This window comes from Heliconius melpomene, chromosome 19, assembly GCF_056956725.1.
Source record: "Heliconius melpomene rosina isolate 202511_hmr_F chromosome 19, ASM5695672v1, whole genome shotgun sequence".
NCBI lineage: Eukaryota > Metazoa > Arthropoda > Insecta > Lepidoptera > Nymphalidae > Heliconius > Heliconius melpomene.
In genome coordinates, this window is record NC_140407.1 from 2,415,791 (window position 1) to 2,438,116 (window position 22,326).

General features: G+C 33.1%; 3 protein-coding genes across 5 annotated transcripts; 2 read left to right on the plus strand and 1 right to left on the minus strand.

The window, feature by feature from the left end:
• Positions 1-161: 161 nt before the first annotated feature.
• Positions 162-987, minus strand: mRpL35 (mitochondrial ribosomal protein L35). The gene is made up of 2 exons (XM_085203904.1): positions 827-987; positions 162-722 (listed from the first exon to the last, which is right to left on the minus strand). The coding sequence occupies exons 1-2, from the start codon at positions 846-848 to the stop codon at positions 217-219; spliced, it is 528 nt and encodes a 175-aa protein (XP_085060030.1). The 5' UTR covers positions 849-987; the 3' UTR covers positions 162-216.
• A 349-nt stretch (positions 988-1,336) lies between these two features.
• Positions 1,337-11,999, plus strand: Mitofilin (inner membrane mitochondrial protein mitofilin). Of its 3 annotated transcripts, none has more exons than XM_085203901.1 (19): positions 1,337-1,458; positions 2,095-2,270; positions 2,764-2,920; positions 3,571-3,661; positions 3,983-4,024; positions 4,561-4,632; positions 4,872-5,041; positions 5,349-5,475; positions 5,991-6,154; positions 6,381-6,506; positions 6,860-6,932; positions 7,284-7,372; positions 7,762-7,872; positions 8,177-8,294; positions 8,759-8,893; positions 9,474-9,577; positions 9,877-9,978; positions 10,328-10,413; positions 10,711-11,999. In XM_085203901.1, the coding sequence occupies exons 1-19, from the start codon at positions 1,414-1,416 to the stop codon at positions 10,886-10,888; spliced, it is 2,166 nt and encodes a 721-aa protein (XP_085060027.1). In that variant the 5' UTR covers positions 1,337-1,413; the 3' UTR covers positions 10,889-11,999. The 3 variants fall into 3 exon arrangements, with proteins under 3 accessions (XP_085060027.1, XP_085060028.1, XP_085060029.1); XM_085203903.1 differs by lacking the exon at positions 1,337-1,458 and adding an exon at positions 1,551-1,806; XM_085203902.1 differs by lacking the exon at positions 3,983-4,024.
• LOC146528315 (MICOS complex subunit Mic60-like) lies at positions 11,645-21,829 on the plus strand. The gene is made up of 17 exons (XM_085202805.1): positions 11,645-11,667; positions 12,823-13,077; positions 13,442-13,644; positions 13,925-13,963; positions 15,035-15,189; positions 15,546-15,672; positions 15,973-16,136; positions 16,505-16,630; positions 16,777-16,849; positions 17,048-17,148; positions 17,242-17,352; positions 17,648-17,765; positions 18,037-18,174; positions 18,648-18,751; positions 20,190-20,291; positions 20,728-20,816; positions 21,128-21,829. Exons 1-17 carry the CDS (start codon positions 11,645-11,647, stop codon positions 21,303-21,305), a joined length of 2,106 nt encoding a protein of 701 aa, XP_085058931.1. The 3' UTR covers positions 21,306-21,829.
• Positions 21,830-22,326: the final 497 nt, after the last annotated feature.

Genomic DNA, 22,326 nt, shown 5'->3' on the forward strand with positions numbered 1-22,326 from the left:
TTGATATATGGTGCATATTAGATCATATTCAAAAGAATATTGACTGTTAGCATTACTTCATATTTTTTTGATGAGTGAATCAAGCTGATGGAGAAATGAATACTAATAATTTATCTGTGAGATCACTTTTATAAATTTATATAATAAGAGAAACAAGCAAAATTATAACAACTAAAACTTTATTATCTATGATTTGATTGAGTTAATAATTATTTTTTAATTAAAATCTCTTGGCTTCTTTCTTGTTGCATGATATTCTTCTCGTGTATGATATGGGGCATATGGATCGTCAACATAGTATTTAGGTTTTCTCCAGAAGCTTGTTACCATTTTATCTAACAACTTTGCTTGAGTGGAATTACAGAATACATGTTGTCTCAGACGTCGCTTATTTGGAGCAGATTTCTTCCATAGTTTCTTGTGACGACCAATTTTCGTCCTGATCCAACCACCCCAGTGTAATCTAAAGAATCTCTTAACAGCTGCTTTAACGGTCTTCCTTTTACCTTTTTTTAAACTAAATTTGGTGACTGTTCTTGCTGGGATTATGAAATGTTTTGAGATATCTAATATTTGTGTGTTATTTATTAAAGAATTTCCTTCATATTTCCTATTTGCCAAAAGATTGGAAGAGTTAAGAGTAGAAAAGCACTTTGGAGCCTCATTTATAATTCTAGCAGCATTATAATAAGGTATCGTTAAAGGTCTTATGCTTCGAAACGCTGAAACAAATAACCTTAAATCAATACAGCCGTATAGGTATTTTTTGGTAATAAACAAGAAGGAAATGAAATATAAAATATATATAAAAATACAATATATAAACCTGATATCGCGTATCGTAACATTTTGCCTGGAAATTGAAAATTAATGAAGCTACTATTTATATTTTCAATTATTATTTCACATTGACACTTATAAAGTTTCTCTTTGACTCCGCTGTCAGTTTCGCATTTCGCACTTTTGCATAGACAAAATTATTTACAATTTAATTTAATCAATAACTTTTTATTAGTTCTTTTTTATGAATAAATCTTAATTTCTTTAATGCGTTCTATAATAACAAAATTGAGACGTTATCATTTGTTCTCTACTGAGTCGAAAACATCGTGTTGTACCGTAAAAACAAGTAAAAAATTTATTGTGTATTAATGATCAATGTAAAAGTAAAAATAAAAATAATAGTTATGGTATAATAGGGCGATAAAATGTTAATTACATTTTATTAAGAAAATGTTCATGTTGCAATAATATTATATCAGGCTGTAATAAAATATTATAGATATAAACATGTACAATATACAACACTCTCGAGTGATATTTTATCTATGGCCACCGAATAGTCCTCGCTTTTGACGAGTAAATGTGTTCTGTGCTTTTGACAGCCCGAGTGGAAGAGATTGACTGCCGAAAATGTATAGATTTACAAACCATTTAACAAACCCTAATTTAGTTTTAGTAAGTACCCTTTTTAAATAACTAAAATAGCGAGAATGAACTTTCAATTTATATTAAACTGTCATACATGAAAATACTTATAGGATACTTTTGTTTCTTATTTATGTTTTGACTTTTATTTGTATTTAGTACATTTTTTAGTTGTATTAACATTTATATTAATTGTTTTAAATGTTTAATTTCTTATATTATTTGAGTAACATAAGCAAAGTTTGTTATTGTTGTGCCTTACATAACAATCGGCGGACGTCATTTTTGTATATAACCTCTATATTATTTAGAGATTAATGATCAATGTCATTGACAGATGAAATTTAGAAAATCTGTATATAAAAGAATTTACCGAATGTAAATAGAAATCTCATCCAATTGTTGAAAAAATAAGAGAAAGAAATTATCTAATAATTCAATTAAATAGAAACATAAACTCAAATTACCTGTAATTTTTAATCAAATTATGAAAAATATATCTAATTAAGAAATATGCATAAAGATAATTTGCATAAAGCATGCATAAAGATAATTTGTATGAATTCATTTGGAATGGTTCAGTTTCTTAGCACTATCAAAAATATATTATTATCAATATTTTTTTAGCTGTACACTGTATCCCAGCATAATAATTAATATTTTCAGGTCAGAAAACAAATAGGAGATGGATCATGCGCCGCATTAATAGTAATGAGGGCCCCACGACGGCGATATGCACAATGTGAACCAGAGACACCTAAACAAAAACCTAAATCTCGTAAATTATTATGGGGAACCATTGGTGCAACTGTTCTTACTGGTGCAGCTGTAGTCTATGCTAAGTATGAATTCTGTTTTTATATCTTACAACCTATGTTATCTTCCTCTGCTATGGGGAAAGTAAACTTATATAACTAAATAAAATTTATATAAATAACTACTTTAATAAATAACTTATATAAATAAATTAAAGTTTTTGTTTTTCTTCATGTGTTGTCAGGCAGTAATAGCCTATGCATGTAAAAGTAGAAAATAAATAAACAAAACTGATATATGTATAGCTTTACATGTTTTTTATGAAAATTTCGTTAACTTTGTTATGATGAGATATTTATTTATTATATCATGGCACAATGGCACAGTTGTGGGTTTGATTTATGTTTAAAAAAAATAATTAACTTTCATTTGTCATTCAGACAAAGATTGGTATTGAGTTTTACCATCAACACCTAAAATTGGGCAAGATGTATAGAATGAAATGTCTTAACATCAGTTACTTTTTGCACAAGAATATATTAATTTTCATTGATTTTAATATAATTAAAATATTTCCAGATCAAGTCCAGACGCTCGTAATTGGTTACAATCGAACGCACCATGGGCCAACAACTTCATTGCTTTAGTATATCAAGAGAATGTGTCATATTGGAAATTCACTACCAACCAACTGAGCAAAGCTTCAACATCTGTCACTGATTTTCTTTTTGGGAAGGTTAGTAACTTTTTTATATCTTTACAGTGTTATTCTAAACTTAAGCAAGAAAAGAAACATAATTTACAAATATGTATATAAAAATGTTAACACAGCGGGTTTTTAATCTAACTGCTTCACCCTAAGGCAATTGTTTACAACTTATTTATTAACATCACTGTAGGGAGATTTTCACAAATTCCGAGTACCCAAAGATATCTTAAAATTAATAAATCCTTGCTAAGAGTTAAATAACTATGTTTTTTAAATTGGCTTCTAGAGAGCTTTTCTTGATGCTCTCATGGTGCAGTGTATTACAATGTTTTGACATTAAGTTTTATCTTTATATCTATGCTGTTAGATGGTAAGTGTAATACAAGAAAATCTTAAATGAATTAAGTTAATTAAGCCTACACTGGGATTGTAAGTCTTAGGCACTGTTGGAATTTAAACATATTAATAAGGCAAATATTAAGTAATAACTATTCTTTGTACATTACTTATATTTGTAATCATAATTTATATAGAAGAATGACATTTTTAGAAATATATTTATATCTAATATTTATTATATAATATATAATATTTATTTTATTTTAATATACATATATTTTATTTAATAAAATGATATCTATAAAACTAATTAATATTGTATTAATATTATATTGTAGGAAGGTGTATCTCCATTAGATTTTCAACAAAGATCAGAACAAGATTTAGAGAAAGATGCAGCTGATTGTTTTGCTAAGAAAACCTATGAATGCAAGTATTTTTTTATTATACAATTTATAATAAATTAATTTACAGTATGATTGATGAGTCATGGTCAAATTAGGCTTTTTGAACATTTGCGTATTACACGCTCGGGAAGGAAATAATCAAGAGTAGCAAAAACCTAAAATCAAATTCACACAGCCTCCTATCTACATATAACTTCAGAGCATCCAAGACTCGTTTACCATACTGTAGATACAGATTATTATAACTTAACTGAGGTATATGGACTACGGTCAAAGAAATTTACATATCGTTACTTAATGCTTAAAATTTGTGTTTATATTTTGAATATTTTTTTACATGCAGCTCCAAATAATAAATTTGTTCAGGAAAAACCCAAGGGCAAAGGTAGGGTGTTATGTGTGACATGCTTTTTTTTCTAATATAGTTTTAAAACAAATAAGCCATTAGCCTCAGATTGGAGTTGCTACAATGTTAAAAAATTAGACTTTAGTACCTTCGCACCATATCCCACATACAGGTTAGAGAGAGGGAACCTATTGTTAAAACTCAAACCTTAGTTTCGCCCAAGGCGTCGCGTTGCATTGTCATGGCGTTGCGTGTTAAATGGCGAAACTTAACACAACACTTGATCTTATAACTAGAGTGAGAAGATGGAAATAGTACATTTCTGGTTTAGTTGGTGGAAATCGAACTCAACACCGTCACGTCTACAGTTAGAGGCTATGCCGCGGCGTCACGGCGGCGAGTGGAGAGACGCGTCGAGCGTACTATACTCAGTTTCTGAAAGAGTTATTATACATTCATATAATAATAATATTTTTCATTTCTTGGAAATTCAAAATTAATTTTTCCATACAGGTAGCTTAGTAATATTTATATTGGTTTATTAATTTAACATAGAATCCATATCATTCTAACAGTACCACCGCCTGCATTTGAGCCATTGTATGTTGAAGAGAAGAAACTGGGTACACCTGAAGTTGAAACGCCAGGTATTTTGATGTTAATATTATGAATATAATAAACTACGACTAACCGTTATTTTCGATAGATATCTCTTTAGCTTCACACTGTATCCTGCAAGTAACAGGTTAGGCAGAGGTAAACTAGTGTTAAGACACTCTGTTCTCCACACATTGCTCAATTTACCGAACAGAACCCATAAACCCACCACGAGAGCCTCAAGACATTTTTGTATTATATAACTATAATGTTCATATATTTTTTACAGCCACCCTCGTCCAAACAGAGAAATGCGAACCCCAAACGCCGGCACCAATAAAAATTACAAAAGACATGGTCGAATTAGAACACGATATGCACGAAAATACTAAAATTGCTGTGGAGAATTATAAAAAGGCGACTCAGCATTGCGCTGAATATAACAAAGCTTTGTATAAGGTAGTAAAATTATTTATTGTTATATTAATAATATATATTTTGATTTCTTTGTTCTGATGTCGAGGCAAAGCACGGCGTTGAATTCGGCGAAAAGTAGGGAACGGAGTGTCTTAACATTAGGTTCCCTCTCAGGGACACACAGGGTAGGCCCCTGTTGTGTTTTGTTATTTAATTTAATTACATTTAATATATTTAAAGCCGATTTTTTCTTCCCGAGTGAACAATGCGCAAAACTTCAGTAAGCTAACGACAGAGTGGCCAGGAGTCATAAAGGAATACTAATCATTTTGATTTTTTTATATTACAGATAGTAGAATCACCTTTAGACGATCTAGACAAAAAGCACTTTGCAAGTTTGCAAGGAGCTCACAACGAACGTGATACCACCATTAAAAAGGCTCAAGATGCTTCAGCAAAAGCTAAAATTGCTATTGGTATGTAGATATTACTTTTATAAGCAAACTACTAGTACTATTATCTTTTTTATTAGTACTGGTATCGAGGGCAATCGTGGCGCAGGGCCACAAGCGTGCGACTGTAAGCGCGACAGATTGTTGGTTCCTTTCCCATTTGAGGAAATCAAATATTTAATATTTTTATTTCCTCACTCCGGCAACGAGGCAAACCGCGGCTTTCAATCACGTCACTCAACCTGCTATGCCCTGCCAATAGTGTCTTATTAGAAGTGGGGTGTATTAACACTCGGTTCCCTCTGCGTACAATGCTATGTGCGGGAAACAGTAAAGCTAAAACGAAACAAGTAAAAAAGTAAGAGGATCTTTGATATTCAAGGTTTTTACATATATTTTAAAAGAATCTCTTGTATGGATCAATCTCCTATATTTAGTTTAGCTTCCATAAATGTATAAAACTTAGTTTTGCGCGATTAATCCGATTTAAGAGTTTAATTACAATAATTAAAACAATTTCAAAAATATGTATTTTTTAGATACGCTAGATCGTATGATAAAGGCGGGTGTGCAGGCTCCACCAGAAAGTGTCGCAGCTACAAACAGATATATTAAACAGTTTAGATCAGATTTGAAACAAGCCCAAGATAATTATAAGGATTGTAAAGAAAAGGCTGTTTTGAGCGATAAATATTGGAATAAGGTGGGTTTATTTATTTAGAGGCTGTCGCGGCGCAGAAGCGTGCGACTAAAAATTGGTTCGATTCCCAGTCGGGGAAATGCAACATAAATGTTTTCATTTCATTTCTTCATTCTGGTTCCCATAACCGCGATTACAGCCTTGTGCCACCGGGCCTCCATATATAATATTCTGTTTTGTTTTTTTCTTGCGTGGGACATAATAAATTTAAAAAAAAACGATTTTCCAGGTAGAAACAGCCCGTTCGGCGTACAAAGATGAATTGCAAATGCTATTCCCCGGCGTCGATCTTAGTGCCCGACAGTTGGAAATACGCGGGGATACTGATTTATTGCTTATGTATACATTGAAACAGGTATTTCTTTTTATTAATTCACTTATTTATCTATTTGTATTACAGTTGTAGTACAATTGAAGAGTTTTGGCTGCCCTGAAGAACTTTTGCTTGTTGTTCACTTGGGAGCCAAATAATCAACGGTAATAAATATCCTATAGTCAAATCTGCACAGTCATCAGTCATGACTCGTCCATCATACTTTATTTTGTTTCTTTTATGGTTATTTTTTTATTAACATATAAAATAACATTAATGCTCCTTCATTTAATGGTAGGATCCCGTTATCTTATTATTATTATATTATTAAACTAAAAATTTTATTTCAAATATTGTTCATAACAAAATATATTAATAAATGGTTATGTTTTTAGATCCAATACCTTCAAAATGAAATAGCTGAATTGCAAACGTTGAGAGAATTAAAAATTAATAGAGCTATTGAATGTGAGTAAGGACCTTATATATAAAACGCTGACATAGTTAGAAACGTGACTGTTGTGGATTCGGTCCCGCTCGCGGGCTCCAGTAACAAGACTAAGCGCGGCTTAATACGCAATGTATTTAAATATGGGCGGTGCTTGGAGAATGGAGTGTCTTAACACTAGGCTCTTTCTGCCTACCCGTTACATGCGTGACGTTCTATTTTTAAATGTTTTTCTATTCTTTACATTTTTAAAGTCGGGGTCGGAAGCTTCTTTCGGTTCTAAGGTTTAATCTGCCTACCTTACTATATCTGCAATTGAAGCTACAAAAAAACAGATATAATTTCGTATAATTATTAATTTGTATTTTTAGGTCACGATGAAAAAGCAATAATCGAAGCTAAAGTGGACGAAGTTATAAAGAGGGAGCGGCTAGAGAAGGAAAAGGAATATCAAAAAAAGGTAACTTTGAAATGAAAGTACTATTTTAATATTAAAATATATATTTATGCAAATTTGACGTTTTGTTCACTTTATTGTAGTCTGTGTTGAAAAGTAACTTATATATTTTTTTAATAATTTATCTTCTATTTTTTATCAAATAGGTCAGTTGGCAGGCAGTGACTGTGAGTTCGATTCCCCCGAGGGAATATACGACGACACGACGTTTTACTTCATGCTATATCCGTTTCCCACGTACCGCCTCATTTTGAAGGCATTGCGTGTTGATTGGCGCAACTCAACACTGCGCATTATTTTGGGAAATGAAAATAATTCAGCCCCCCGAGTAGGATCGAATCGTCGCGTTTATACATAGGCATATAGATTAATATTTTGTTTTCATTTTTCAGAGCTTAGATATTCAAGCAGAAGCGAATAGAAAACTCAAAGAACAATTGAAGAAGCAATTTGAAATTCAACAAGAAGTATTGCAAGATAAACTAGCTCAGAAGGAAAAGGAGGTAAGGATTTTTTTTATATTTCTAGCTTATCCTGTGGCTTCATCTCCATGATTAAATAAAAGTAACTAAATTTTATAAGGCCTACCCTGCTGTATGCGGTATACAGCGTAAAGCTGATGTATGTTGATGTAAATTATATCGAAATTGCAAACGACCACTGCGGCCCAGTGGAACAGCATGTGATTGTCTCTTAACACTATATTCCCTGTGTCTGCTCTACTATAGGCGCGATACACCGTGAAGCTAACAAAATAATACAGTTATTATATATATTTGTATTTGTTATTTTTCATTATAAATACAGGTAATGGGAAAATTCAGTCGTTCAGTGTCAGAACAAGTTGAGAAAGAAAGGGTCACTTTCAAGAAAGAGTTAGGAGCAATGGCGGGTAAACTGAAGGCCATCGAGCAGACGCTTAAAGGTTAGAAAATTATGTGTTAGTAGATGTGTAGTAGTAAGATATGAGATTATCAATGAGGCGGCAGCAAGTAAACGTGATGATTGTGGGTTCGATCCCATTTCTATCTCTATCTCTATAATATTATTATATAAACTAAGTTGCGTACAATTGTGCTCGCGTCTATAGTAAACAACACATTTGTGGATGTGTAATTATTACTTAAAATGTGCAATACATATAACAAACATCCTATTCGTTATATTTTAACACTGGAAACCATTTTACTCCGCACCTAGTTGGTGTTGTAAAAAAAAGTATTGATATTGACAATAACTTGTAAAGAAATGTTGCGTTAAACTGTTGATACTTTGTTTATAAGTTATTCCACATGCGTGTTGACTGTTGAATGTCTTATAATGTCTCGAAACTAAAACCTAATATTTTCCAATAATTTATTAGCTAAGCTATACCAATAACAATTCCAGCCCGATCCAAAGCTGAATCAGAAGCGCGTCGCTCCCAGTCCTTATGGGCGGCCGCCGAGGCGCTTCACGCTGCGACGCGCCGGCAGAACGATCTGACACCACTCGAAAAGGAGATCAAAGCTTTGGAGACTGCCGGTAAGTACAGTAAGGTGAGATGAGTCGTGGCCGCCCTGAAGTTAGCTGCTTCCTTTCCGAGTTAATAACGCGCAAAAGTTCCGAAAACTTAGCAGTTGCGATGATGATGATGAGGATGTTCTATTTATATTCCCATGAAATAATTATCGTTGTAAAAAAACTATGTATTACTGATTGTCTAAACATAATTATGAAGAAACTGAAAAGTGTATAATAAAACCGTGAAGCCGTCGTGGCGCAGCGGCACAAGGGTGTGACTGTAACGTGACGGTTGAGGGTTCGATCCCCACTCGAGGAAGTGGAATATTTGGTTACGTTTATATTTCCATTTCTCCGCTCTGGTGTCGAGGCAAAGCGCGGCGTTGAGTTCTGCCGCTCAACACGTAATGCCTCCAGAATTCGGCAGAAAGTGGGGAACAGCGTGTCTTAACTGCCCACCCTGCTGTGTGCTATAACGTAAAGCTGTGCCATAAAGCTGGGATATAACGTAAAGCTGTACCATAAAGCTATGTGAATTTCATAGAAAAAATATATAATATATATCTTTGCACCAATAAATATATTGATTATATTACTACAGGTAAAGACGACAAACTAGTGCAAACTGTATTGAACGGTATCCCGAAAGAAGTGCGCGAAAAGGGAATACTTACTGAAAAAAGTCTAAGGGAAAGATTTGACCAGGTATTTTTTTGTATTCTTTTCAGCTTCACGCATTCTTCTGCATTCATACAAACTAACTAAAAACAAGATAAGAACTTCTCCATGCTTCTAAATTATTCGGAAAGGGATTCTACGTAATTGCAATAAGTGATACGTATCACCTAATAACAATAGTTCACACGTGTTTCTTTCCAATAAGGATCGTTGCCTACAAGCAACTGCCCTCGATTGACACAATTCCATTTCCTTTTATAGTCTTTTTTACTTATCCACCCTATTTTACACGAATTTGCTAACATTTTATTATATATATTTTTTAGTTAGAAAAAACGGCAGTCAAAGTGGCGCTCATAGGACGCGATGGCGCTTCCTTACCTATATATTTCCTGTCGTGGCTACAATCTAAATTGCTTTTTCAAAAGGTATGTTATACGTGTAAATTTAATTTGAATTTAGTGATATTGCGATGAAACAAATGACTTACTTAGTGGGAATCAACCCCAAAAGCGTTGTGTTCACTATAGTCGATGCTGTGTCGCTGCGTCACGACGGCTAGAAATAGATTACCAAACGCATTCTATACATATTAATTTAAAAAAAAGTGGCAACTATTTTTGCTTAAAATATCTTCCTAGTTCATTTAAATAAAACATTACGAGAAAATTCCTATCAAGACATTACATTTAAAAATATTATATATTCTAATATTTATTTCCTACATTCTTCATAAGAATTATAACTAAAAATTACTTAAATAAGTTTTGTTTTCAGTTCGCAGAAATACCTAAGGATGAATTAGAAAATCATCCCATGGACTTTTCTAAGTTGGACACTTTCGATATTATACAGAGAGCAAGGTGAGATATACGATTTTACCAACTAAATTAAAATAGCACTTTAAAAGTAGGAAACCGTTGTGGTGCAGGGGTACTAACCTGCGACTGTAAACGCGATGATTGTGGGTTCGATTCTCACTTGGGAGAATGAAATGTTTAATATTTTCATTCTTAACCTCGCTCTGCTAACAAGGCAAATCGCGGCGTAAGCTACTCAACATGCAATGTCTAGAAAACACGCTTTGCCACTACACCACAAAAACCTCAACTAATGAACTAAATAATAAGGTTTTAATTGTTTTTTCATAAATATTTCAGATACCACATGGACCACGGTAACTTAGCAACGGCGTTGCGCTATGTAAATCTATTGCAAGGAGCGCCGCGCGCCGCCGCCAGGAAATGGGCGGAAGCGGCCCGCCGCCATCTTGAAATTAAACAAGCGGCGGAAACTGTCATGGCACACGCGTCTGTATCCGGTTTACTGTACCTATGAAGGGTTTGAATTTAGAACGTTATTTATTTATAATTGTTTAAATTTAGAACGCTCGTGATCGGTTTATCATTTAAAAGTTATATTTATTACTTGAGCTGTCATCACTGAGCTGCCATCTTGGATTCAAGTTGTTTCATGGTGTGGTTCCGTGTTTGAATTTTTGAATATAGTTGTCAAAACTGTTAGACTTGTCTTTCTTAATGTTTGCTAACTATAACTAGTATGTTAAATATTTATTATGCGGCCATCTTGAATTCAAATAGCGGAAACTGTCATGGCGTACGCTTCGATTTCCGGTCTACTACATCTATAAACTTAATGTTTGGTACTTTCATTATTTATTGTACGAAATGCAAAACTGTAAACAAATATTATATTAAACTTAAATTATTATTATTGTTATTTGTTTTTCTTCAATATGGTCATATTAAGCTGCCAGTGTGTTAAGTTTTTTTTAAAGTCAGTTTTATCTATTTTTTTATTCAAATACTGAAATTGTAATGATGGTTGTAATTTTTTTTCAATATGGTATTAGATAAATTCATTCATAATTAACTTTTTTTGAGTATCATATTTTTTACTGCCTGTATTTATATATTTTTTTAAAAGTCGTGATGTAATGTCACTTACTTGTATGACTGTAAACGCGATGTTTATGGATTCGTTATTCCGATTCTTACTGTAAAGAATGAATTATTTGTATTTCGTCACTCTAGTAGTAACGCTAAGGCATTGAGTTACGTCATTTCACAAACAATGTCTCGAAAATTGAGCGATGCGTGAGGAACTCAGGGTTTTAACACAAGGTTCCCTCTGCCTGTACTGCTACATGCAGGATACAGAGTGAACCTATATAAAATGAACTATGTTATAAAGTACATTTATACGTAGAGTTCCTTATAACTTCTTTAATAAACAGCCATATATTAATAATTATATGCCTTCATTTCATGTTTCAAATAGTTTTTTTTTTCATTTTCTTTATAAAAAAATATTTGAAGTCGCATTTATGTTTTTGTTTTTTTTGGAATTGGATATAAAAATAAACTGGTGTACAGCGAGCTGTAAATATTATAATATGTATGTAATAAAAGTTAGAGTTTTATTTGAATACTAGTTTTATTTTTTGTTTCCCTACTGTGAAATATGCAATTTCATGTTTATCTTGAATTAGACGGTGTCTGAGAAACGGAGTGTCTTACTAGGTTCCCTCTGCCTATCCTGCCATATTAGGGATACAGCGTGAAAAAAAAAGTACACCTAAACTAAATTAAGAAATTGTAAAAATAGATTCATTTACCTCTTAAAGATTAAAATAAAATAGGTCTTTTTCTTCATAATATTTATTTTTTTTACGTAAAATTATATAGTTATTGATTACAGCAACAATTTCCTTTTAATTTTGTTTTTTTCGTTCATTTCTCGTTAATAAATTAAATAAAAAATGTGATGTGAACTTAACCAAATCATTACCATAGAATGAAATCAGAAATTAAATGAAAATGGAATAAAAAAGTAACTGGCTATAAATTGAACTGGAAGAAAAAACAGCCGTCAAAACGGAAGGACATTTTTAAACTTTCAAATAATACTTTTATTTAAATACAAAACTAAAATATATTATGTTCCGAGTTAGAAGCTACGCGGTGGGTGTAAGACATCTTTTGGTAAGTATCTTTATATATTTCTACATTTGATGAGATAGAGATTAGTGATGTCTTCGTTCTCTATTTTTCGTGTTTTAAAAAAAAAAACAACAAAAAACTGTTAACGTGACAGGTTGGATGATTCGATTCCCACTCGAGGAAATGAAATATTTAATATTTTTATTTTCTTGGTAAAGAACGGCACATTGAATTCCACTTATCAACACGCTACACTTCCAGCAGCGGAGAATCTTAAAGCTAGGCTCCCTCTGCGTATCCTGCAACAAGCGGGATACACCGTGAAGCTTTAAAAAAAATTGTGTATTTTAATAATTATTCCAAATTACACAAGGAACGTCATCAACGTCTAAACAAGTACGCTGCGTTCCTTCACCGTCACGCGCCGGTACTGTATAAGGTTCAAATCCGTGAGCCGTGTCCGCAAAAGCCGCCGCCGCCACCTCCTAAGCCTAAAGACGACAGTGCCTTTTGGGGAGCTATTACGGTTTTGTTCTTGGCTGGCGGCTTTGTTGTGATTGCAAAGTTAGTATGAATTATATTGTTATTTATAGTACAATAGTCTTGTTATTTTACATCCGTCGTGACGCAGATGCACAGAGCATTAAATGTAACACGACAGTTGTGGGTTCGATCCCCACTCGGGGGAATGAATTATAATTTTTTAATATTCTTCGCTTCGCTTCGCTCGGGCACTTCGCTTTTGCCTTAAAAGCCCAGCGTTGATTTCCGCCACTTAACACTCAATATCTCGAAAAACTCGACGGAAAGTGAGAAATCTGAACCTGTTCTTGTAGGCTTATTAATATTTGTTGTGGCCTTTCACAGTTATAGACTGGACCTCTTTGAAAGTATAATCAGTTACTCATGCACTAACAACACTTTACAGGCGGTCCCCAGAAATACGGGACTGGCTGTCAATCCACGCGCCCTGGTTCGACGACATCATTGCTATAGCGTACGAGGAGAACATGACTTATGAGGAGTTTGCACAGAAATGTGTCAAAGATATTAAGAACTATTTTAATTCTCTTAAAAATCCTAAGGAACCCCAGCCTTGTTCCTTGGACGTTGAAGATCAACCTGTTATTGGTAAGATTAATACAAATTGAAAAAGTTTATTATCGTACAAATTAATTTCACATTATTATAAGAAACTTGCCAAAACACAATAGTGAAAATTACATTTTAATTAGTTAAGCAGTTTCCGAGATAAGCGTACACAAACAAACAGATAAATATTATTTTGCGTTCTATTGCGTTGGTACATGCCCCAATAGTCGATTAATTCTTTTAATACATTATTCGGTCTACAATAAAGATTATTTTCTTTTATTTTACTTATATATTAATATATTTTCTTATATTATAGACGTACCACCACAAGGTGAAATTGAAGATAGGAAAGGTGGTAAGTAGATGCCCGACTTTACATAATTATTGATTATGTTTCTTTACGTATGTCGGTCTGTGTATTTTTAATAATTTATAATAAATATAGCATTGTTATTAGTATTACTGCCATTTTATTATATTTCCTTTATCTAAATCACAGAAAATACAAAAGATGAACTTTGATAAGAGAAGTGATTTCGAATTTCTTAGGGTGAAATTTTAGTTTATGCGAATATTTTATAGATAAGTACATATTTTAGTAGGTAGGGTACCTTCCATGGGCATACATTAGCTTTCAACATACATCTTCATGATTTTTTTTTTTAAGTATTCAGGGCTAATTTTCTGTTAGTATAATTGCTGGGGTGGGCACGGACTACCTCCTCCCCCATTCCTACCCCTTATCATCTTCCCTGGAGTCTCATGTACTGGATAGTGACAAACGTACCTACTGAAGCAGACATAATGTAGTATAACAGATAATTATAATAAATTATTATCTATATATATAACATCGAAAGGTCACTCACTCATCACGAAATCTCAGAAACTGCATGTGCTAGGAATCTCAAATTTTGCATAGGAGTTATTTATAGGACGTAGGTGCTCGCTAAGACGGGAATTTGCAATAATCGACTTTTAAGGGGTTGTTTTTGGGGTTGAAAGTTTGTTTGAAACTTCGTTACTACAAATGCTAGGAGTTTCAAATTTTACATGGACGTCACTCATGGAGACAGAAATTAATAATAACGTAGTTTACGCAGGCGAAGCCGCGGGCGGACCGCTAGTTATTTATAAATTCAAGATTGCTTCGCTGTGCCGGTTGTGGCGCAATGGTACAGCGCGTAGACTACAAACGCTACGGTTGTGTGAGCGATTACCACGATTTGGTAACGAATCAAAGCGCAGCGTTGAACTCCGCCGCTCAATGTATTGAAAATTCGGCAGAAAGTGAGGATCGGAGTTTCTTAACACTAGCCTCCTTCTATCTACGCTGCTATATGCGAGATACCGCGTGATGCTGTAAGAAAATCAAGATTTTTTACGTAATTATTTCGTAATTGATGATAATACTTTTATTTTGAAGAATCCATAGAACCCGATGCTGAACAATGTGAAGACCCACCACCTTTAGTAGTTACTAAAACTGCGTGTGAAATTATTGAACGCCTCGACGACCGCGGCAGTGCGGCGTTGAGCAACTACTATACAGCGGCTGCCGCTTGCACTTTTTATAATCAGGTATTTCTTAATAATTATTAATTATTTTTAGTCAAATTATACAAAATTTTTACTTGAAACTCTGTCTGTCTGTCTATTCCTGTCTAAGAATGGAATAACACTCTCAAAACACACTCAAAAAATATATTTACTAAAAAAAAACGCATTTGCCTTTGCTGAATGATAATACTAAGCAATTATTTTAGGGCAGTTTGTGATAAGAATGTCTTAGTGGTCTAAGGGGCCAGAGCGTTTGGACGAATTCCTAGAGGCGCGGTTTCAAATTCCACTGCGTTAAATTTTTTAAAAGTTTTCTAATAAAAAGATTGTCTCTAATTATTGTAATAAGTAGATATCAATTATGAAAATGTTCACAGCTTGTAGAAGACACAATGCAGGATTTTTCCATTCCAAAGATTAAAGAGTTACATGGTTACATGACAGAACGAATAAAATTGGTTTCTGAGTCCATTAAAAATGCGGAAGTTGCCACTGCTGGAATCGGTGAATAATTATAATAATACCTTTTTTACGTCTGAGCTGAATTCTGCTCTAGAAGGATAGGCAGAGGGAAGCCGTTAGTTATACAGACAATATATAATTAAGAGCAGACGTGGCCTCAATATATATAATATATAGATATGTATTCGTAACTCTTTCTTTATTTACTAAGTGTAAGGGAGTATAATAATGGAATCGAACCCACAACTATTTATTTTCATTTCCCGCATTGGTATAGCCTTGACACTTCATTTTGCCTACAAACCTTTTTTTATTATAATTTATAATTTCTTTTTAACACAGAGGAATTGGTGCGTTACTTGGAGTGTGGAGCGAGAGGAACTCCAGAGGAGGTCGAAAGTGCTAAACACCTATTGAACGACTATCTGCAGAGAATTAAAACTTCCTTTATACAATACCAGTGGGAGAATGACAAGTCGGTTGTTTTGGATAGTCAGTGGCAAAAGGTTCTTTATTCTTGTTATGTTGCTTTTTCACCATACCATTATTTTATATTTATACCACCAGGAGAGAGCACAAAGAAGCCAGTCCTGATGCAAGGCCACAAGCGTGCGACTGTAAACGCGACAGGTTCTGTTCGTTTCGGGGTTCGATTTCCGCTTTACGGAAGTGTCAAATATTTTCATTTCCTCGCTCTGGTACGAGGTAAAGAGCGACGTTGAGTTTCGACTTTCGACTGTAATCTACACGCAATGCCCCTAGAATTTAGCGGAAAGTGAAGAACGATATCGGAGTGTCTTAACACTAGGTTCCTTGTGCTTAGCTTGTTATAACAGGCATGTAGCGTAAAAAAAATATATATAATTGTCTTTAGGTAGAGACGGTAGTAGATAAATATTACGCAGAGAACGAGGCGATGTTTCCTGAAGTCAAATACGAACAGGACAAGCTACGATTGCAAGGAGATATGGATTTGTTTATCTATCACACTACCAGATATGTGAGTCATAAAATTAAATAAATAATATATATGTCTTTTAACATGAAATAGTTCGTTTTTCATTTTTTATAGAAAATAAATTTCTCTTTTTTGTTATTTGCGTATGTTGAATATGTTAATAATATAATTTGAACTTATTATTGCAGTCTCAAAAATTGAAGAACGAATTAAGTGAGCTCATAGCAAATATGTCTGACAGAGTCGACATGGCCATCGACAGTGAGTATTTCAATTAAAACTATTTTTTTAAATCGATTATATAATGATTTTTTTTTTGTCAATATTTGATATTATAATAATATTCTTACATAAATTATAGGGTATCTTTTACAAAAATTGTTCATACTTATACTGATTTAATAGATTAAAACTATAGAAAGATAGATTTATATAATAATCTAATCTTATAACTTTTAGCACTACCACAAGATGAGAAAGAAAAGAAGCAAAGAAACGCCGAAATGCAAAGTGTTTTAAAAGAGAAGAGGGCACAGATAGCTAAAGAATACCAAAAACGGGTAAATAATATGAAATAATAGTATTTATAACTATGAAATTTATATATATTTAACATATTAGGACATTTTGAAAGGCTCCTTTGTTGTCTATAGTACGATGATCAAAAGAAAGCAAACGAGATTTTACTGAAAGAGTCGCTTAAAATCCAACTGGAAAGACATCAAGATACAATGGAAAAGAGATTGGCGCAGAAAGAAAAAGAGGTAAATTTTAACTATATACAACTGGAAAACTATTCTTTTCTTGTAAACCTATGTAAGTACTTTAAAGTTGTAAAATTTTTAATTATTTTATTTTTCATTCTTATAGTTCCGCTGAATTCTAGACGCACTGCGTGTTAATATTTCATCCCCCTCCAGTGGGAATCGAACCCATAACCTGTGGCGCTTACACTCGCACGCTTGTACCCTTGCGCCATCTATACGTATTACAGGTTATTTCATGATTTTTATTTTTTATCTTTTAATATTAAATTTCGAATTTTAATTAACATTCAAGGCCGCTGCAAAGTTAGAAGTGATGGTCGCGGAAAAGGTTGCATACGAAAAATCATTACTTGAGAAACAAGTATCAGAAATGGCCGCTAAATTAAAAGTTGTGGAAGACAAACTTAATGGTAACGCAAAAATTATTATTATCATTTCTCATGTTCCTAATTTTTGTTGTAATAAAATAAATCAATCGAGGTAAAGCGCGGCGTTGAATTCCGCCATTTATTACGCAATGCCTCCAGAATTCGGCAGGAAGTGAGGAACGGAGTGCCTTAACAATAGGTGCCCTCTGCCTACCCTGCTGTCTTCTGCGGGATACAGCGTAAAGCTGACAAAAATGCCAGTTTTCAATGAAATAATAAGAATATCAAACAAATGTAGTTTCAAATTTTACAGCTCGACTAAAGGTCGAAAGTGAAACGAAGCGTTCTCAAGAACTATGGGTCGCGGGGGCGTCTCTCCTGGGGGCCACTAAGAAAGGAGAGCCCTATGTCAATGTCGACAGAGAGTTAAAGGCTATTGAAAAAGCGTCAGGTTATTTTTTATTGCTCTTTCTCTTATTTCCACAATTAAAATTAAATACGTAGTATGTCATAGTAGTAGTAATATACGGAAATTTGTAAAAATCTTCCTACAGAGAAAGAAAGAAAGAAAGAAAGAAAGAAAAGACTTACTTACTTTACCTAAGTTACATTTTTAGTTGGCAAATAATCTTGTTTCGAGATTCCAGTTACAAAATGTTAAGATACGTATAATGTTTCTTTTAAGCTTCGCGCTGTAGACATAGTAGGGAAGGCAGAGGGAACTTGGAGAACCATTGTTAAGGCATTCCGTTCCACGATTTCCACCTGATTCTTTAGGCATTGCGTGTTGAGTGGTCTGGTAAAGTTCCACCAGAGAAAAGAAAATGAAATATTTGATTTTTCAATTGGGAATCGAACCCACAAACTGTCACAGTCGGAATACGACTCTGACTGTTTATATCCAATTTTAATTGTTCATTTAAGGTGATGGCGATAAATTAGTGACGACTGTATTAAAAGCGATACCTGACTCTGTGAGAGAAAGGGGAGTGGTACCGGAGAGTGTGCTAAGAGAAAAATATCATAAGGTTATAAATATACATTTTAGATTGTAGTGCAAAAGATGTTATAACTGCCAATATTTTAGCTTAGTTTCGTATTTCATGTTTTTAACCGACTTCTGTAAGAAAAGGAGGTTATCAATTCGACTGTTTTTTTTTTTTTTTTAATTATTTTTTTATGTTTGTTACCTCATAACTTTTAACTGGGTGGACCGATTTTGATATTTTTTTTTTATTTGAAAGGTATAGCTTCCCGAATGGTCCCATTTTTTTTGGTCCATGTCTGACAATGGTATCCATGAGAAAATTACATAAGTCTTAAATTTGCATTATGCATGTGCGCGACTAATAGCCGAATAACTCAATGTCGCGCCAACCGATTTTGATGATTCTTTTTTTATTTGAAAGGATACACTTCAAGGATAATTTGGTGAAAGTTACGTTAAGAAAGAAAGGTTAGGTTTCGATTATGGAATCCGGAGAAAATTGAGAAAGTTTGTTTTTTTTGTCAAAAATTAATTATACTGTAATAGTTACAAGCAAAAACTTTTTAAATTGATGTCAGAAGTGAGATTCCTGATCGTTGTATTTCTTTTCAACCAATCTCAAAAAAGAGGATGTTCTCATTTTCAACCAACTTCAAAAAAGGGAGATTCCGAATTCACCCGAATACTTTTTATGTTTGTTCTTGTCAATATACCAAAATGTAACTTTGCACAAAAATAATAGCTAATTAAATGAAGTTTTACATAGGACAGCCACAACCACTCGTTGACAACCACTACCACCACCATAACCACTCGTTTAAGAAGCATCATTTTAAGATCTACCCATCACTAAAAATCGTAAAATAAATTAATTTTTTTAACAAAAACAAAAATCGACTTCTAACACAACGAACCAAAAAGTGAAAAATAATTATACAAAGATTTTATAATTTTGAAGTCGGTGTCAAACTAATGCTACAACACCTTTACTACAATATCTAATTACTAAGCCTGTTTGTTTTACTTGGCACCGACTTCAAAATTATAAAATCTTTATATAATTATTTTTCACTTTTTAGTTCGTTGTTAGAAGTCGGTTTTTGTTTTTGTTAAAAATTAATTTATTATTATATAAAATCTTATTTTTAATAGAAAGACAATATTTTAAAAATCATACAAATTTGAAAAAATAACCTTTGCTTGTAACTTAAAACAAGTTACCTAAATAAATAAAAAAGCACGATAATGTGCCAATCTAAGTATTCCTCTGTGCAGTTATCAAAAAATAGAAACTAAAGTGAATTATTAATACATTTTGTCAGTCAGTTTACATTAAAGTGATACAAAGCTGGAAAATTGTAAATTGTACTAAAAATATTAAATATTTTTTATATTCAATATTTAAATATTTTTTATTAGGAATACAGTTAAAGATGATATAAAAAAAGTGTTATATTTTAAAATAATCCTACTGTTAGATGGAATCGACTGCATTGAAAGTGGCTCTCGTAGAGCAAGAAGGAGCGCCGTTGCCAGTATATTTTATGTCTTGGCTTCAATCTATGTTACTTTTTATGAAGGTATTTTTTTTATTTATTTTCATGAATATTTTTTTCCTATCCTCAGCATAGAGTGGGGTAGACAGAGAAAACCCAGTGTCAGTAGTTGCGTTAGTTTAGTAGTTTCACATCTTGTTTTCAGCTGGACACCCAATTTTGAGACATTGTATATTAAATGGCAATACTTTCTAGAACGAGGAAAAAATAAGACACAAGTATAGATTCAGTGAATTATATTAAAATTGCTGCAATTGTTTTGCTAAAACCTTTTCTAATTTAATTTTATAAATAAAACTATTTCGCATTTTCTTCAGAAGGGAGAAGGAACCTGATCATAAGACATACAATTCTCTGGTTTACGGCTTTCTAGAAACGTTGCTGGTTTACGTTTTTTTTACCAATTATAAAATATATTTTAATTATTCTGTCATACAACTTATATAATATTATTTTGTAGATATCAGGTATTCCGCAACAAGAGATAGATAAACTGCCGCAGGAGCCCTTCAAGGATTTGGATACTTATGATTTATTACAGAGAGCTAGGTGAGTTCTAAAAGGAATTTGGCACAAAGTGTGAATGTAAACACGACAGGTTGTGGGTTCGTTTCCCACTCGAGGGAATGAAATATTTAATATTATTATTTCCTAGTCCTTTGTAGTTTCCTCTTCCTATTATTATTCCTAAAGCAAGGCATTGAGTTCCACTATTCAACCTGCAATCCTTCTAGAATTTGGCGGAAAGTAATGAACAGAAGTGAAAGTTGAGAGTGGGAACGGAGAGTTTTAATACAAAAAAACTAATCCGAAACAATATAATAATAAGCAGATCATTCTACTAACTTCATGTTTTATAGATTTTGGATAGAACGAGGCAATTTAGCAGCAGCCATACGCTACGTGAGTTCCTTGGAAGGTGCGTCTCGTGCAGCCGCAGCGTCTTGGCATGATGCAGCCAAATCACACCTGGAGACCAAGCAGGCGGCCGAGGCTATACTAGCTCATGCAGCGTCTATGGGTCTACAGTATATATAATATAATGCATCACGCTGTATGCCGCAATTCTCTTGTGTTCTAATAGTATTATTATTTTAGAGACAATATCTACACATTGGAAGCTAAAGTGTTGGCCAGTTAAAAATATATATATTTATAACAATTTCTTCTAATAAAATTCTTTAAATTGATATAACTTTATGTTAACCGATTATAATAAAACAAACACTGTATGTTGAGGGAAGCTTGTCAAAATACAACAGTGGAGGACTATATTTGAATCGATTGTGGTTTCCTATTTTAGCATAAACGCACAGACAAACAGACATTTTTTTAAAATAATTAATTTGATTTCCATATACATAATGAACCTATGAATTATATAATATACAAATGTCCCTAATAATACTTTGTCTCAAAAATTGTTCCATGTACATACAGCGATCAATTACATTTTTATTGTATAGATTTGTAATTAGATATTAGTTATGTTTGGGTCTATTTTGTATGAGAAATTATAGTGCTTTCGGCATAAGATAATAAATATAATTGGACCTTTTAAATATTTTTTCTTTACTGCACCCTCTGATTTTTCTGTAAGGAGATTTAATGTTTATTTTTTTTAGCTTCACGCTGCATCCTACATACTCGCTGTTCCGCCGAATTTTCGAGACATTGATACGTCGTTTTAAGCTGAAGGCGATATTTAATTAAATTATTTTTATTTTCATACTAAAAATGTTTATACTAAACAACCGCGTTCAACACATATTTTTAATATTTATAAGTATTTCATTTCATATTCCAGTAGCTTTCGTATGGTACTAAATTTGGCGTCTACGTGCGTCTACTGTACAAAATGAAATTATTAAAATATTAATAGCCGGTTCAACACCCATGCATATCTTGGACTATCTCGTCTTAACAATTTTCAGCAACGGCATGGGTAATTGGTGTTGAATTTGTGTAAGGACCTCCACACATATCACAGAAAGAGCTAGGTGTGTTTCATCGTAGCAACTCATGCAGTATGCAGCTCTGCTTATACCGCGTGTGTTCT

Bases quoted from the DNA above. Each gene is read 5' to 3' on its own strand.
- mRpL35 (XM_085203904.1), bottom strand. From the start codon at position 848: ATGTTACGATACGCGATATCAG. The intron at 723-826 runs GTTTATATATTG...TATTTGTTTCAG, and splicing joins GTTACGATACGCGATATCAG to CGTTTCGAAGCATAAGACCT.
- Mitofilin (XM_085203901.1), top strand. From the start codon at position 1,414: ATGTATAGATTTACAAACCATTTAACAAACCCTAATTTAGTTTTA. The intron at 2,921-3,570 runs GTTAGTAACTTT...ATTATATTGTAG, and splicing joins CTGATTTTCTTTTTGGGAAG to GAAGGTGTATCTCCATTAGA. The intron at 5,042-5,348 runs GTAGTAAAATTA...TTTATATTACAG, and splicing joins ATAACAAAGCTTTGTATAAG to ATAGTAGAATCACCTTTAGA.
- LOC146528315 (XM_085202805.1), top strand. From the start codon at position 11,645: ATGTCTCGAAAATTGAGCGATGC. The intron at 16,137-16,504 runs GTTCTTTATTCT...AATTGTCTTTAG, and splicing joins TGGATAGTCAGTGGCAAAAG to GTAGAGACGGTAGTAGATAA. The intron at 20,817-21,127 runs GTGAGTTCTAAA...CATGTTTTATAG, and splicing joins GATTTATTACAGAGAGCTAG to ATTTTGGATAGAACGAGGCA.